Source organism: Quercus robur, chromosome 10 (assembly GCF_932294415.1).
Source record: "Quercus robur chromosome 10, dhQueRobu3.1, whole genome shotgun sequence".
NCBI lineage: Eukaryota > Viridiplantae > Streptophyta > Magnoliopsida > Fagales > Fagaceae > Quercus > Quercus robur.
In genome coordinates this window covers 30,827,494-30,845,579 of record NC_065543.1, presented here as the reverse complement: position 1 = coordinate 30,845,579, position 18,086 = coordinate 30,827,494, and the positions used below count along the sequence as shown (strand labels likewise).

The 18,086-nt window shown below is 44.0% G+C and overlaps 2 protein-coding genes and 1 pseudogene across 2 annotated transcripts; 1 reads left to right on the top strand and 2 right to left on the bottom strand.

Moving 5' to 3' along the window:
• Positions 1-7,934: 7,934 nt before the first annotated feature.
• LOC126704057 (uncharacterized) lies at positions 7,935-9,173 on the bottom strand. The gene is made up of 2 exons (XM_050403095.1): positions 8,304-9,173; positions 7,935-8,234 (listed from the first exon to the last, which is right to left on the bottom strand). The coding sequence occupies exons 1-2, from the start codon at positions 9,171-9,173 to the stop codon at positions 7,935-7,937; spliced, it is 1,170 nt and encodes a 389-aa protein (XP_050259052.1).
• Positions 9,174-13,020: 3,847 nt separating this feature from the next.
• LOC126703445 (uncharacterized) lies at positions 13,021-14,306 on the bottom strand (annotated as a pseudogene).
• A 2,492-nt stretch (positions 14,307-16,798) lies between these two features.
• Positions 16,799-17,665, top strand: LOC126704056 (uncharacterized). The gene has a single exon (XM_050403094.1). It carries the CDS (start codon positions 16,799-16,801, stop codon positions 17,663-17,665), a length of 867 nt encoding a protein of 288 aa, XP_050259051.1.
• The last annotated feature ends 421 nt before the right edge of the window (positions 17,666-18,086 follow it).

The following is an 18,086-nucleotide window of genomic DNA, read 5'->3' as shown; positions in this document are numbered from 1 at the left end:
ACTGGGCTCAACAGGATTGGGCCAGAAGTCTTTTGGTCCCCATTTTCCCTTTGGGTCATGGTTGGGCTCCGTGCTGGGCCCAAGGCCCATTGTTGACTTTAGGAATTTTACCCCTACAATAGCCCCTCAAAATTCCGGCTCCTTCTTTCTTGTCCGAGGAGGAAAGGCGGGATTTTGACATTCTTAGGATTATTTATTGTGGACTCCTGCTTCACCCGTGCGGAGGTATGCTTCTCACGTGCCTCATTAATGACGAAGGTGTTTAATGACCCATAAGGCGCTAATTATTGCTTTTAGCGGTTTTATATCTTTTCAATCCGACGGTCGGATGCTAGATCAACGGTTGGGATCATTTCCATTTCTCTAGGCGGGAGTATGTCTATCCAGCTTCTCCCGGATATATAAGATTTTTCAAAGGCATTTCCTTCTCATTTTTGGACAAGCACTCAAGCACTCAGAGCACTCCAGTACTTTCCCTTTCAAAGTGTTCAAGCCTTCGCAGTCGTCCCCTTGAAGATTTCCTGCAAGCTCCTCACCCGTAAGTGCACATTCCTTTTTCGTTGCCTTTTCCGGTGTTATTCCTTAAGTAAATCGTCTTCGCGTCACCTAGGATTAGAGGGATGGGTAAGCTTGAGAAAATGGTAGATTCCCCGGCCGGTATAGAAGGCTTCAGGGCTAAATACCGTATTCCGTCGGAGGTAGGTCTAGAGTATTGTTCTTTGGAGGAAGTCTTAATTAAGAGAAGAACGGGGCAGGTTGCCATTCCAGTGATAGCCTTTGTGGAAGGAGGAATGACCATTCCTATGGGGAGGATAACTAGGGATTATTTGCGTGGTCATAGGTTGGCCCCTCACCAATGTGTCGCGAATATGTTCCGGATTCTGGGGTGCGTAGACGTCTTGAACAATCAGATGAACCTCGGCCTTTCATGGTATGACGTGGTTCATCTATATGAATTGCACAGCCTCGGCGACTCATATTACTTGAAGTCCAGGTCCAATGAGGTGAGGTTGATATCCTGCCTTCCCAAGTCCAACAAAGGCTTGAAGGACGACCTTTTGATCGTCTCCGGACCATGGCACGATGGTATTCACTGCCCGGTCAGGGCAGGAAAACCAGGTGAGACACCGTAGAGTTAGATCCCTTAGAAGGGATCTTAGTTTTGATCTTTCTTTTTCTTCGTTTCAATTTTAACTTCGCTTGTTTGCCTTCTCAGACTAACATAACCCTTTCTTTGGGCTTTGCAGACAAGGCGCATACGACTCCTCGGCTAAGTTTGGTCAACATCCAAGCACTCAATTTCCTTCTAAGGTCTGAAATTTACGTGAATGCAGACGGGAAATTGCGGGCTGCACCTCTGATTTTGGACTACGAGCCCCTTACTCGTGCTCTAGTGAAGACCAGTCAAGCAATCAGGGCTAGCAGTCCGCGATTAGCACGAATCGACGTCTCCATACCAGGTTTTCTCGCTTCGAGAGATTTACCTCCCGTCCAGCTGCCTACTCAGCGTGCTTTTCCCGCAGTAGTTGTCCCCTTGGAAGAAGCCGGTTCCTCGCACTCGTCTTTGGAAGATCAGATAGACCAGTTCCATTTCGCCGAGGAGGGAGAGGTGTCGGCCAGGCCAGTAAAGCTCTCAGACTCTGATTCAAACTTAGACCGCGCCTCGGCAGCCCCTGATCTTGGTTTAGTAATCGCACAAGTTGACACCAGTCAAGAGGTTGAAGAAGAAGGAATGGATCTGAAACAAAGGTCTAGTCTCAGGGGCCTCCTTTCCAACAAGAACAAAGGGCAGTCCTCCAAGGATGTCCCAAAGGAACAGCCAACCTCTAAGGCTCCTCCTCCTCCTCTTCCTCTTCCTCCCACATTGGATGCGGCACTGCAGCCTATGCCCAATTTGAGGCGAAAAAGGCCTGTGAAGGAATTGGAGGAGGGCGAGGTTGGCCAAGAAAAAGCCAAGCCTCAGAAGAAAGGCAAAGAGACCAAAGAGCCTAAAGAGAAGAGGACCAGGTCCATTGATAGCCGAGACGAGGTGGCTATTCGGAGGGAACAGCGGATATGGTCGCCACGGCTCGAACTGGACGGCGCCCCAATTTCCTGGGATGCGACCCTGTGGGAATCCCAGCGAGGGCATGCGTCATTCTTAGCTGAAGCCCTGCAGCAGCCTCTTCTTTTGCCTCACGATATGAAGGGGCTCCGGGATACTCGACAACCAGACCTCTTCATGTCGCTGAAGAGGGACATGGCTATGGTAAGTGAAAACTTCTCCTATTTCGTTCTCTTGTTACGTATCTATTTATTCATCATTCTCTTTTAATTAGGCATTTACTTTTCTGGCACAGGTTACTCAACAAATCTTTGTTGCTGAGGAATGGGCCAAGAAGGCTCGTGAGGACCTACACAATGAGGCTTAGTCCCGCTGTGCTGCCGAGAAGATTGCTGGCGACCTCAGGTAGGAAAATGATCGCCTGAGCAGTGAAGTAAAGGAGGCAAAAAAGGGTCGTGCGAGCGCGGAGGCCGGCCTTAAAAACGCCACTAGCAGGCTGAGGATCTGAGCATACAGCTTCGCCAGTCCGAGGAAAAACTCGTGACAGAGAAGCAAGCGGTTTCAGATCTCAAAGCCGAGCTTGCGAAGGTCAAGGAGGAGGCCCGCCTGGCCAGGGAGGTGGCCGAGAAAGCAGTGGCAATCTCTTATGATCGCAGAGTCAGGGACATTGAGATCAGGCTGACCGAGGAGGTGGCCGCTGTATGTAGGGATTACATTACCATGTCTTGGGGTGTAGCCTCGGATCGAGCAGCAGTCCCAACGGACTCCGATCTCCGGAAAGCTGAGAATATCTTTTTTCCGGAGGATATTCGTGAGATCCCCGAAGTGGTTGCCCCTGAAGAGCCTCTCCCAACGAAGGCCTTAGCCTCGGACTCCTCTATGCCTGAAGCTGAGGATGCGCAACCGGCCGTGAAGGACAAGTTGCCCGAGGACAGTCTTTCAATCAGGGAGGTTGTTACACAGGCTAAGGAGACTGTTTCGGGACCCCAAGCAGCAGACGATCAACCCGGGCCTACTCAGGGTTCAGATTTAGGAAAGTAGTGTAGGATTTTATTTGTTTTACCCTTTATATTTTGTTCTGTTAATGTTTGTAAAAGGATCACTTTTGGATTTTAATGAAAGGTGTCGTTTTCCTTTAAACCTTGTTGTTTTACTTTCTCTTCTGTTTTCATCATGAATGGATGTCTATTCTGCCATTAACTGTTGAAAACCAAGCATGAGTGAATGAATATGTAAAAAATGATAGTTGATAATTAGACAAAATGGCAGCGAGGTTAATTTCCCCCAAGTCTGTGGCCCAATGAGCCAGGCAGGGCTTGGGTTCTGTTTAACACTTAGTGAAAATAGCTGCGAGGTTAATTTCCCCCAAGTCTGTGGTCCGAGGAGCCAGGCAGGACTTGGGTTCTGTTTAACACTTAGTGAAAATAGCTGCGAGGTTAATTTCCCCCAAGTCTGTGGTCCGAGGAGCCAGGCAGGACTTGGGTTCTGTTTAATACTTAGTGAAAATAGCTGCGAGGTTAATTTCTCCCAAGTCTGTGGTCCGAGGAATCAGGCAGGACTTGGGTTCTGTTTAACACTTAGTGAAAATAGCTGCGAGGTTAATTTCCCCCAAGTCTGTGGTCCGAGGAGCCAGGCAAGACTTGGGTTCTGTTTAACACTTAGTGAAAATAGCTGCGAGGTTAATTTCCCCCAAGTCTGTGGTCCGAGGAATCAGGCAGGACTTGGGTTCTGTTTAACACTTAGTGAAAATAGCCGCGAGGTTAATTTCCCCCAAGTTTGTGGTCTGAGGAGCTAGGTAGGACTTGGGTTTTGTTTAACACTTAGCCCAAGTAGCTGTGAGGTTAATTTCCCCCAAGTCTGTGGTCCGAGGAACTAGGCAGGACTTGGGTTCTGTTTAACACTTAGTGAAAATAGCTGCGAGGTTAATTTCACCCAAGTCTGTGGTCCGAGGAGCCAGGCAGGACTTGGGTTCTGTTTAACACTTAGTGAAAATAGCTGCGAGGTTAATTTCCCCCAAGTCTGTGGTTCGAGGAGCCAGGCAGGACTTGGGTTCTGTTTAACACTTAGCCCAAGTAGCTGTGAGGTTAATTTCCCCCAAGTCTGTGGTCCGAGGAGCCAGGCAGGACTTGGGTTCTGTTTAACACTTATTGAAAATAGCTGCAAGGTTAATTTCCCCCAAGTCCGTGGTCCGAGGAGCCAGGCAGGACTTGGGTTCTGTTTAACACTTAGTGAAAATAGCTGCGAGGTTAATTTCCCCCAAGTCTGTGGTCTGAGGAGCCAGGTAGGACTTGGGTTCTGTTTAACACTTAGTGAAAATAGTTGCGAGGTTAATTTCCCCCAAGTCTGTTGTCCGAGGAACCAGGCAGAACTTGGGTTCTGTTTAACACTTAGTGAAAATAGCTGTGAGGTTAATTTCCCCCAAGTCTGTGGTTCGAGGAGCTAGGCAGGACTTGGGTTCTGTTTAACACTTAGCCCAAGTAGCTGTACAGTAATATGGCGTCAAGAATGATGTCTTTCATTAATAACAGTACGTTTTCAGGTTATTTACATTCCAAGGGCGTGGCACTACATGTTCATCCAGATCTTCCAAAAAGTAGGCTCCTATGCCGGCTACGGAAGTGATACGGTATGGGCCTTCCCAGTTTGGTCCAAGTTTTCCCCATGCAGGGTTCCTCGCGGTGCCCAAGACCTTCCTCAGTACTAGATCCCCGGGCGCCAATGGCCTTGACCTCACCTTGGCGTCGTAACCCTGTTTGAGCTTTTGCTGATAGTATGCTAGGTAGACCATTGCACTTTCCCTTTTTTCTTCGAGGAGGTCCAAGCTTTTTTCCAAAAGTTTGTTATTAGCAATGGGGCTGAAGGCAGTAGTCCTCTGTGTTGGGAAGTTTATCTCCAGTGGGATGACAGCCTCGACTCCGTAGGTCATTCAAAAGGGGGTTTCTCCCGTGGACCTGTGAGGCGTGGTGTGGTATGTCCACAAGACGTGGGCTAACTCTTCAACCCACCTCCCTTTCGCATCGTCCAACCTCTTTTTCAGCCCATTCACTATGGCTTTATTGATGGCTTCCACCTGTCCATTACCCTGTGGGTAGGCCGGTGTGGAGTATCGATTGATAATTCCCAACTCATTACAGTATTTTCTGAAGGCTTTGCTGTCAAACTGGAGGTCGTTGTCCGAGATCAGGGTATGCGGGGTCCTGAACCTAGTGATAATATTTTTCCAAACAAACTTCTTGACATCGACGTCCCTAATGTTTGCCAGTGCCTCAGCTTCGACCCACTTTGTGAAGTAATCGGTGCCAACGAGAAGAAATTTCTTGTTCCCTGCCGCTTTGGGGAATGGTCCTAGTATGTCTAGGCCCGATTGTGTGAATGGCCAAAGGCTGGACAGCGGGTTAAGTTCTTCGCCTGGCTGGTGTATGTTCGGGGCGAACCTTTGGCACTGGTCACACTTCTTCACATATTCCAGAGCCTCTTTATGCATACTCGGCCACCAATAACCCAGCGTTATGGCCCTGTGGGACAGGGACCTACCCCCCGTATGACTTCCGCAAATTCCTTCATGTAACTCCTCTAAGATGAGTTCAGTAGCCTCTGGGTGCACACACAGCAGGTATGGCCCCGAGAACGAGCGTCTGTAAAGTTTGGAGTCCTCGGACAGCCAGAATCGAGAAGCTTTCCTCCTGATTTTGTCGGCCTCAACCTTATCGTCTGGCAAGGTGTCATGCTTTAAGAACAGCACCAGAGGATCCATCCAGCTAGGTCCTGCCCTGACGTTGTGTACCCGAATTCCGTTGGCCTTCTCTGTTGTTGGGCGGTAGAGATCTTCAACTAAAATAACCCGAGGAAGTGGCTGAGCCGAGGAGGTGGCCAGCGTTGCGAGAGAATCAGCATGGGTGTTCCCGCTCCTGGGTACATGTGTTAGATGGAAGTGATAGAAATGGGTCTGCAGGTGCTTAGCCAGGGCCAGGTACTCTTGCATTCTTTCATCCTTTGCCTCCAACTCCCTGTTTACTTGTCCCACGATGAGTCTCGAATCCGAGAACATGTTTACGAATTTTCCACCCAATTTCCGGATCATTGACATTCCCTCCAATAGCGCCTTATACTCAGCTTCGTTATTCGTGGCTGAGAATCCGAGCCTCAACGACTTTTCTATGGTTATCCCTTTGGGAGAGACTAGAACGAGCCCCACCCCTAAGCCCCTTTGGTTTGCTGCACCGTCGATGTGTGCTTTCCACCAATTGTGTTCATGCTGAGAGACTGTGCTGATTAGTTTCTCACTAGCATTTAGTGATCCCGACACTTCCTTTCCTTCTAGGGTGGGCTCCGCAAATTCAGCTACTAGATCGGCGAGGACCTGACCTTTTACGGCGGTGCGAGGCATGTATCTAATGTCGAAGGCGCCCAGAATCGTTCCCCATTTTGCAATTCTACCTGTGTAGTTGGCACTGCGGAGGACGGATTTCAACAGAAGTTGAGTTAGTACAACTACTGTATGTGCCTGAAAATAGTGGGGGAGCTTCTGCGTGGCTTGTACGATGGCCAAGATAGCTTTTTTGAGGGGGAGATACCGGGTCTCTGCCTCCTGCAGCGATTTGCTCACGTAATAGACTGGTCGCTGCGTGTCGTTGTCTTCTCGGATTAGCACTAAGCTCACTGCATGAGAGGCCACTACGATGTAGGCGAACAACACCTCGTCGGCATCGGGACTGGACATAATCGGTGGTCGGGCGAGGTATTCCTTGAGCTGTTGGAAAGCTAAAACACACTCCTCAGTCCACTCGAAGCCCTTCCACTTGTGCAATAGGAGGAAGAAAGGCCTGCATCTGTCCGCTGAGCGGGAGATGAAACGGTTTAAAGCAGCTATCATGCCGGTGAGCTTCTGGACTTCTTTGGGATTCCGAGGAGGCTGCAGGCTATGAATGGCTTTGATTTGGTCAGGGTTAACTTCTATACCTCTGTGGGTCACCATATAGCCTAAGAATTTTCCTGATCCCACCCCAAATGAACATTTGGATGCGTTCAGTCGTAACTTGTACTTTCTCAGAATTTGAAAGACTTCGCCGAGGTCTCTGATGTGGTCGGCCACCAATTTACTTTTTACCACCATGTGATCTATATACACTTCAACGCTCTTATCCATCTGCTGTTCAAACATCCTAGTCATCATCTTTTGATAGGTCGACCCAGCATTCTTCAAGCCGAAGGGCATCACCTTACAATGATAGTTTTCGACTGGGGTGACAAAAGCAGTTTTTTCTTAGTCTTCGGCAGCCAGGGATATCTGATGGTAGCCCTGGAAGGCGTCCAAAAAACTCATTCGGGGGTGTCCGACAGTCGAATCTACCAATCGGTCTATCCGTGGCATGGGGAAAGGATCCTTCGGGCAGGCCTTGTTTAGGTCGATGAAGTCTACGTAGACCCGCCATTTCCCGCTTTTCTTTTTTACCACGACTGTGTTGGCTAACCACTCGGGGTAGAATACTTCTTTGATAGCCCCTGCTTTCTTCAATTTTGCGACCTCTTCTCTCACAGTGTCTGCATGTTCTTTTGACGGTCGCCGAGGAGGTTGCTTCTTAGGCGTTATAGCCAGATTAACATTAAGGTGATGGCATATGAGATCTGAGTCAACCCCGAGAGCCTCATAGGGATCCCAGGCGAATACGTCCACATTCCATCGGAGAAAATCAATTAGTGTTGACTTCTCCTGTGGTGGTAATTCTGATCCGATCTGAAAAAACCTCTCAGGGTCTGATCCGACGAGTACTTTCTCCAGCTCCTCACAGCTCACCTCTGTGGCTGGTCCTCCATCACCCGCAATTGAAACTGGGGTCATTAATTGCTATAAGCCATTCTCGGCTGAAGTGGAGGGTTCACTATTTGGTCGTCATGAGATTGCCGACACCATGCATTGCCTAGCAATTCCTTGGTTCCCTATTATTTCTTTGACTTGACCTCCTGACGGATACTTCACTTTTTGGTGCAAGGTTGATGGCACAACCCCTAGTGCATGAAGCCACGGTCGGGCCACGATAGCTGTGTAGGGGGAGTACGCATCTACCACAATGAAGTTCACCTCTACCACGTCTGAGTCTGTTTGCACAGGCAGCCTAATCATGCCTTTCGGGGTGACGGTTTTTCCTTCAAAGCTGGCTAGAGGGGAATCGTATGGCGACAGGTCTTCCGGCTTCAAGTTCAACCCCTTATACAAATCAGGGTACATTACCTCCACGGCGCTACCTTGATCAACTAACACCCTTTTCACGTCATAACCTCCAATTCTGAGCGTGATGACTAGGGCATCATCATGGGGTTGAAGGGTTCCTTGCTTGTCCTCCTCCGAGAACCTGATTAAGGGCGTGACACTCACTTTGGCTCTCTTGGATTCCCTGTCGTCCGGCTCAGTCGGGAACCTGCCCACTGACATTACTCTGAAAGGGTTGGAACCGGTCCTTCCAGGTGCGGCAAGAATGACATTTATTGTGCCAATGGGTGGCCTCAATATGCTTTGTCTGGTTTCGATATTTGACTGTTCTTGCCATCCTTCAGGGCGATGCAACAGATGCCTCAACTTCCTTTCTCGGACAAGCCGATCCAAATGGTTTTTTAGATTCCTGTAATCATTGGTGGTGTGACCTGGCTCCTGGTGGTACGCGCAATACAGATTCTGATTACGTTTTGATGGGTCACCTGCCATCCTGTTCGGCCATTGAAAGAAAGGTTCGCACTTCACCTTCTCTAGGATCTTGTGTAATGGTTTTCGGAACACAGCATGGACTGCCTGAGCCCCAGTAGATCCGGACTGTTCCGCGTAGTCTCTTCTCGGCCTGTTACTGCTGTTAAAGCGGTCCGATCTGAAGTCCCTCCTCTCCTGAGGGACAACCTTCGCTTTACCCTTCCCCATCTGCTGGTCCTCCTCGACCCTTTTGTACTTGTCGTCAATTCTGTCCATAAGTTGGCGCACGCTGGTGACTGGCTTCCCAGTGAGGGACTTTCTTAAGCCATGCTCTATCGGCAGGCCCTTTTTTAACGTACTAATGGCGACGTCATCGTAATTTCCTTCTATCTCATTATATATTTCCCAGTACCTGTCTGAGTAGGCCTTCAGCGTCTCTCCTTCCCGCATGGACAAGGATAGAAGGGAATTGAGGGGTCGAGGGACTCTATTGCTGGTGATGAAGCGGGAACCAAAAGCCTGTGTCAGCTGTTTAAAGGAATCTATGGAATTCGGCTGGAGGGCATCAAACCATCTCATCACCATAGGTCCCAAGCTGGATGGAAACACCTTACACATTAACGCCTCATCCCTGGAGTGGACGGCCATCCTCTGATTAAATTGGCTTACATGCTCTACTGGGTCAGTCCGACCATTGTATATGGCAAACGTTGGTTGATGGAGCCATCGAGGAAGCACTGCCTTCTCTATTCTATGCGTGAAAGGCGACTGGGAGATGCGATCCAGGGCCTTGCTCATGGCATCGTTGGCCAGGCCTTGGTAAGATGGGCTTTTGTGGCCACGTTTACGAGGCCGCTCTTCCTCATAGGAAAAAGTCTCGCTCGGAGGGGTTCTTGATCTTCGCCTGTATTCATTATCCTCATCACTGCTAGTGTTCGAACTGGGTGAAGGACGTTTTCGCTGCGCTCGGCGCAGCTTCTTCTTCAAATCATCAATCTCTTGTTGTAGAGCCTTTCGATCGTTTTGCTTATGGGATGCATGATCTTTCCCTTTTGAGCGGCTTCTACTTGTGTGAGAGGTGTTCACACTGCCCTCTCATTGATTATCTTGGTCCCTCTCTCGTTCGAGATTCAAAAAATTGTCCTGCCGTTAGGAATCTGCACGTCCGGTTTGGCGCGGACCTGATCCTTCCATTTCTTACAGTTTCACTTGTCAAGACACAAGTTCTTCCCACAGACGGCACCGATTGTAGGGGCGGTTTTTGGGGCCCAGGCCCAACAAGTAAGTGGTTCTGGCCCAAAAGTCCCTAGACAATGAATTTGTAGAGAGCGGGTTACAGAATTAGGGCTGGACGAAGTGAATATTAGTTAGTTGTATGTCATGCATCAGTCTGAACGTGAGAATATCCCATTTAAGTTTACAGGATACTGGTCCGAGGAGACGTATAAGTGCACCTCTTGCTCTGGTTAAAGACTACAAAATTCTTTAACCTCTCTCTCTTTTTCTCTAAATTCTCCGATCCCCTCTTCATGGGGATTTCCTTCTTTTATATAGCCTCCTTAAATTGATAAGGACGTTACACTTGTTAACCATCTGGACCTTCACTTGAGTGCCTGTCCCATCGGACATCCACCTTATCTTTCTGTGAGTTGCACTGGCCAATGTAACACTGTTCGCCTGTCTTCTCCACATTAATGCGGCTGAAAAAGTAGCTTCCTTGCATTTAATGCGGCAATTGTGGCTTCTCCCTGGACGTCTTACATTTTCCTCTTTCTTGTTGTGTGAGGCTCATCCTTCTACCCACGTTTGTCTGGGATGGTTCTTCACTGTGGAGGGGGCGCACATTGGGCCCATATTTGTGTGTCCGAGGAGACATTCCTCCTCGGACGTCTTTTAAAATAAACTGGGCTCAACAGGATTGGGCCAGAAGTCTTTTGGTCCCCATTTTCCCTTTGAGTCATGGTTGGGCTTCGTGCAGGGCCCAAAGCCCATTGTTGACTTTAGGAATTTTACCCCTACATGTAGGTTTTTCCGCTATTTGCGGCCGTAGGAGCTGTATTGGGGATCATCACATCCCAGCTCGTCTGCAATATCTGCATCTGCCTGAAGTCAAGTATATATGATTATGTGTATATATTGACAAATTGTTTTTAATTTTGTATAAATTGAAATTGGTTAATCTTTATTTAGTTACTAGCCTCATCACACGCCCTTCACGCGTGCAATGAGGCTCTCTCTTTTTTCTTTTTTCTTTTTTAATTTATTTAAAAAAAACCTGTGTTTTTATTTTATATATATAATTTTTATTTTGAGAGTCTATTTTTTTTTTTTTGATAATTTAATTTATAAGTGGATAAAGAAATTTGAAAATTAATAGAAAAGTGGTCCTATTTTTTAGGCAATGTTTTAGTGGGAGTTAGAATTATATTTTTACCGGGATTGTCCTTTAATTTTGTCTCTGCTTAAACATAGGGGTATAGGGGTATTTTTAAACAAAAAAAATGAGGATCCCAAATAAGGAAAGCCCCCTAAATAGTAGTATAGATATTCATTTAATTTGTTATTATGGATTATATCACTAACACTGCGTCTATGTTTGGGAGTTATTAAGAAAAAAATGAAATGAAATGAAATGAAAAAAAGGAAAGAAATATATGGGTTTAAAAAAAAAAAAAAAATTTAGAGTATTCCCATTTAGAAATGCCATCCTATCCTATTTTACCATCCCAAAAAACTATTTTATCAATTATACCATTTTACAATACTTCTAACATCCCAACTTTTATTTTACAATACTACACATTAAAATATTATAAATTATAAAATAAAATAATATAAAGTTATCTACCACTTATTTATAATTTCTATCTCTTTGTCACTCTATTAGCAACCCTTCCACACAACAACCACCCTCTCATCCACACCACCTCCATACACCAACCACCGTGACCCCAAACCCACCACAATCCCAGCAAACACCAACCCTCAAACCAACCAAGAACCAACCACAAACCCAGCCACAACCCATTATAAAAATTATAAAAAAACCTAGTTACCACCACACAGCAACCACCATGACCAAAAAACCCACCAAATATCAAGGCACAAACCAACCAAAAAATGCCCACAAACCCAGCTACAAACCCATTAAAAAATAATCAAACAAACCCACATCAGCCACCACCATGCGCATTGCCTTCTACCCACCACCACCATGGCACCACAAACCCACATCAGCCACCACCACGAACAACAAATATAGAGAAGCCCATAACCAAATCCATCACCATACCCATGCCGATCTCGCTGCTGCAAACCATGTCGGAAACCCATGAACACGTCATCGCAAACCACCATATCACGCCAATCTCGCCACAAAAAATACCTAGAAAACGGTGCCGAAAGAGAGAGGGAGACCAAGCAGTGTTCGAACTGGCCCAACGCAGTGTTAATGAAATTCTCCGCTGTCCATCCAGTTCTGTTAGAAATCATGTATATCAACTTCCCCAGTCTCACCTCCACGTCATCGTCTCCGTCAATTTTCATAATGGAGTTACCCTCGCTCTTTGTTGCTTCAACTGGAGGACGCTTTGCTTCCAATACTTGGACTTGCTGGTCCGGTAAGTCCAGCTTTTGCTCGGATCAAATCGTGCGAGCCCTCGACCACCAGTTTAGCTGAGCGCTCCCCTTTAGTTTTTGAGCCTGTGGTACTGGTTTGGTGTCAGGTTCGGATGGGTTTTCATCGACAAAACCACTAGACCCACAGTGCCACCAGATCCACGGCGCCACCAGACCCACGCGAGACCTATGACCCATGCTAGAATGTTGTGGAGAGAGAAAGGAGATGAGAAACAGAGAAGAGAAAATAAAGTGAGAGAGAGAGTCAGATATGTGAATAAAAAAATATTATTTATTTTACAATTGTGCTACAGTGCAATTCTAAATGTAGAATCACACTGGAGCACAATTGCAAATTTTTTTTGCAATAGTTAGATTTTGCAAGACCGACTGTGGGGGGGGGGGGGGGGGGTTAGGGCTTAGTTGCTAAATACTAGCAACATATGACATATGCTATTCCCAATGTGAATGCTCTAAGGTAACCTCGCTAGTAAAACCCATCTATCTCAACTAATGTACATTTTTACCCAAACCATAATTCTTTTTACATAGATAAATAAAACAGATACCAGCATTCATTTACTAAAACAGTTACCTAAATAACATCTAAAGAAAGCACTCAACAAACATTTTACTATATAGCATCTGAGATAAGTTAGTTTTACTAGTTTCCGCAAAGCTAAAGTTTCATCTTGGCTTTGACTCTTTCAACTTGTGTCTGTTTACAACACAAAGAGAGACATAAAAAAGCTAAACAACATTGATACCAATAAATCACAAATAATTATACTATAATGTATATGCATACCATTTTGAATTCAAAAAACAGAATTGAAAGAAACATTACCATTTTGTCATAGCCTTCAATCAACTTAGAAAAATCAACTCTATCCCTATCTTTATCTTCACTTCTACTCTTCTCCGATCTTCTCCTCTCTCGCGGCGACACACTCCTCCTTCTCTTCTTGTTTCTGTCTTTGTCTTTGTCTTTGTCTTTGTCTCTATCTCTTTTTCTCTCTTTGCTCCTACTTCGCCTCCTTAAATGCTTGTCTTTGTCGGTTTTCTTAGGAACCCTAGAGTGTTCTTCTTATTTATTTGAGGTGGGTTTCTTCTTGAGCTTGTTTTGAATGGATTCGACTGAGCCTGCTTTTCAACCTTGGAGGCCTTGGAAGGGCTGGAGGCTCTGACGAAGGAATTGAGGAAAGAGGAGGCAGAAGGCAAAGCCGAGCCTCAATGGTAGCTCTAGAAATTTTTTTGAGGATGGTCATTAAGAAACTTAAATTATACAAATTTAATAAAAAGAGTACTTCATATATTTACGATAAAACACACACACACACACACACATAAAGTCTTACAATTTCCTTCTATAAATTTTCTTATTTTGAAATAGTTACAAAATAGTCTCATTATTAATGTTGCAAGCTACATCTCTTTCAAAATTTTTAGTTAAATAAAATTTTTCTTGGACTTTATTAATAACATTTGATTGATGACATAGTTATTAATTTTTGATCTTATTGAAATTTTGTAAATAAAGAAGATATAAGTAGAAAATGTAATTGAATGGTGGATTTGTTAAAATTCATATCCAATAAAAAAAATATTGAATGGAGTTGTAGATTTAGCCTACAACCAAGTTTGTTGCCAAATTTTATCCAAAAATTTAATTATGTTGGGCTTAAAAAAAAATTTAGGGCTGTTACAAAAGTTTTTTTAAGGATAAAAAATTCATAAATTTTTAAAATTTATACATGATAATAATTATTTTTTCAAGGATAGGGTGGTCCTGTGACCACCTTGCACTCTATATGGAGCCGCCGGTGCTGTGCCTCTCGATGGTGGAGCTTTGGACTCTGAGGCAGAAGAAGAGGAGGAAAAGCCGAGGCCTTGTTTGAACCTGGCGGCGCCTTGGCCTTGACTACTCAGCTCATCGTAGTACGCTGCAGCTTTGTCTTCCTCCATTTTCTGCTGGTATTTTCGCTACTCTTCTCTCTGTAAAATGGTTTAAACTTTGTCGAAACGACGTTGCTGCTGTGGAAATTGTAATGAGGAAACTAAAAGGGCCTGAGCATAATCATTCATTGACAAATTAAGGCGAACACTGTATTTTAAAGCCCAGCTAGAAAGTGTGCATCTAACATGGCCCTTAAGGTGTGTGATTTCCTTATGGGCCCTTTCTTCTTGGTCCTAGGGGAGGGCTAACAAACCTTGGGAGACTTGTAGATTTCCTTGTGCGCCATTAGGTCTTGAATGTTTTCGATTGGCTATTTAGTGAGGGATTTTTTTTTTTTTTTTTTTTTAATTTTATTTTATTGAAAATGTGTTAAAGTAAATTTGTACTTTAATAATGTAAGGAAAAAAAAAAAGGTTTTAAAATTTATTCATAAAAGCTAAAGACTAACCGAAAAAGTTGAACACAAACAGACATGAGTGACACATGCCTTTAAGATTTCAATTAATCCCAAATATATGGATACGAGAAGATATCCACTTCCATTGGTCGTCAATTGTTGGTTATGACTTATGAAGTAAGCAATGAACGAGTCAGCAATCATTTCCTAGGAGTGAATAGAGTTGTTCACCAGTTAATTGAACCATCGAAATGCCACAAACCAAAGGCTAGGAGGAAACATTCGACATATCAGTGCATAATGCTAATATTACAAGGCCATTATCTGAATACAATGGCTTATATACCCATCTAAGTCATTTCCTCCACTATAAAGGATAAGATTGAGAGTTTAAAACTTATATGGTAAGTTTGCCTTCTCTATCTTGATCGAAAATAACAATTTTGGGATTTGATGGAAAGCCTTCCAAATGGCATTATGAACTCCTCTTTACTTAGTGGGGACCCTTCATTTTTCCTTAGGGCATGCGTACCTTCATTCATTATCCCTTGAGTGCTTATAGGGCATGCCATTCTTTGAATTATGAGGATATGAAATTGTTTTCCTTCTTTTGATTGATTGCTTCTTAGTGTGCGTTTGTTTCCACGTTTTCAATCCAAAAAGCACGTTTTGAAGAAAGCAAAGTGAAAATGGGTGTTTGGTAAACTTGAAACGCAACTTTTAGCAAAAAGTTGCGTTTTGTGATTGTGAAGAAAACGCGCAAGGAATAATAGCTAGCTCAGCCCAGCATATTGGAAAAAGCCACTGCACGTTTTCAACTATCCATTCGAACATCTTGGGCAATTACCAAATTACCCTTCAATAAATTACCCTTCAATAGATCCGTGAGACGCCTGTTCCTCATTCCTTTCACCTCTTCTCTCTGCTCTACCCTCTCCGTGGTAAAAGTCTCTCTTGCCTTTTGTCAAAAGGACCCAAAACTCTGCTAAAAAAAGCAATAATATCATGGTACAAGAATCATAAAACCACATTAAACTACACAAAAAAATAAGAGTTGAAGAAAAGCACACACCTTGTGAGGTTAGTTGAGAAAACAAGGAAGACCCAGTTCTTGATTCAACTAAAGAAATAGACCTAGATGAAGAAAACTTATGGAAGTGAGTGAAAACTTAGATGGGTTTTCTTCTTGGGGTTGAGAGCTCAACACAGTGTCAGCTAAGAAAACAGAGCAAACAAAAAAAAAAAAAACACAGAGGTGGCTTTGTGGTTTTGGGTGGACGAAGAAGTGTTTTTTTTATTGTTCTAATAGGGTCAAAGAAAGTGGTTTGTGGCTGATAAGTGAGGCTGAGAATTAGTGGCTGAGAGATCTCCATCTAAAAAAAAAAGGAAAAAAAAAAAAAAAAAAGAGAAGGAAATATGGATGAAAAAAAAAAATAAGGAAAAAAATAAAATAAAGAATAAGAAATTAAAATTGAGAAATGCTATCACAATATTTTTACAATAAATCTTAAGTAGTAGGTTATTATTAGCAAATATTGGTGAGAAAAAAATAATTTTTTTAGAAAGAGAAAAAAAATAATTGTAATAGTATGTTCAAATTAAAATCAGTATCAATTATCATAATAATTTCACAATACTTTCACAATAAATCTCAAGTAATAGGTTATTATTAGCTAATATTGATGAGGAAAATTTTTTTTTTTTTTTGAAAGAGAAAAATTGATTTAAGTATAGGAAGTAGTTGATTTAAGTATGAAATAATATGAAAGCTTGCGGAGTCGTACTCAGAGGTTTATGATTGAGGGGCCAAAGTAACAATTATAATTATGGACAAAAAGATTATTATATTCATCATTTAAGAGCTTGGAATAATCAAGAATGAGGTCCTTACAGTTAGTTTTCTACTTAAAAAAGAGAGTTTCTCTGTATCATAGTGAGGGCCTTACTCGCCAAACCTTGATACTGTAGAATTGCTGTTCCTTTCGTGTAAGGCAATGAGTACCTCTAGTAACATCGTTGCTGAAGGTTTTGTGGGTTGTTTTTTTTTGGGGTTTTTGGGAAACACTGTGTGAGTAGGGGACTACAGAGTCTAGGAGGAGCATCATGAAAAATCTGGTCACAAAATGGGGGAATTTATCCTTGGACGATAGGGAAGGTGGAGAGGTCCAACTTAACGACAATGAGAGCTCGAATAACGTAACCATTGCAGCAAAATTCTTGACAAGACGAGCTCTGAACACAGAATCTGTTGTGAGAACTTTCAATCCTATCTGGAGGCCAAAGAACGGGATCAAGGTACGGAGGGTGGGAGATCACATCATCCTATTTATTTTTGACAATGAAGAGGAGGTGGAGAAAATTATAGAGGGCGAACCTTGGAGCTTCGACAAACATCTAGTGATGTTAAAACGATATGACTATAGCATCCCAATACAGGACTTGGTTTTTGATCATGTTTCTTTGTGGGTGCAAGTTCATGACATTCCAACAAAATATCTGAGTAGAGAGGTGGCTGAGAAACTCTATGAAGCGGTGGGTGTAGTAAACAAGGAGTCTAGCCTAGGTGAGGTGGATCGTGGTACTATCATGCGGGTTCGAGTAAAGGTTGATGTAATCCTTCCTCTCTATTGTGGACGAATTTTTAAACTTGGCAATGGATCGAGGGGTTGGGTAACCTTCAAGTATAAGCGATTGCCAAATGTTTGCTATTGGTGTGGTCGGCTGAATCACATTGATAGAGATTGTGATCGTTGGATACAGATCAGTGGCACTCTAATGAAGGAAGATCAAGAGTATGGCTCATGGTTGCGTGCATCCTCTTTACTGGCACACAACAACTCCGTGCTAGAAGTCTCGGGGTTTTACGAAACAAAAAAGAAGGAAATAGACAGGAGCAATAAACAGAAGGGGAAATTCTCCATTGGTAATCATGGTGAAGCATGTGGAAAGGTAGGTGCGGCGGAGCAATGAAGAATTCCAGTGGAGGAGGCGTTGGGGAGCAAGATGAATGCAGTAAATGCACCAATTATGGGTGAAGAAGTTATGGACGTTACTCATAAAGAGGGTGCAACGGGTGAAGAGGCAGAATCAATTCAGTTGGGAAACGGTATTGGATTTCAAGGGGAATTATTTAATGAGAAATTACGTGAGATTGATTTGGAATTAAATAAGTTTGACTTGGAGAAGGACTCAACTACTGGCTCAGTGGTAACTGGGGAAACGGATAGTGCTATTAATGGAAATTCCAATTATTGTGGGATTATGACAGATAAATGCTATCAGGAGCAAGCGGCGTGTGGGAAATTGAAGGGAAAAGTTCAGCACGTGGCACTTAATGAAGAAAACCCTAATGGTCTTGAACCTCACGTGATAGATGAAAAAATTAAGGAGC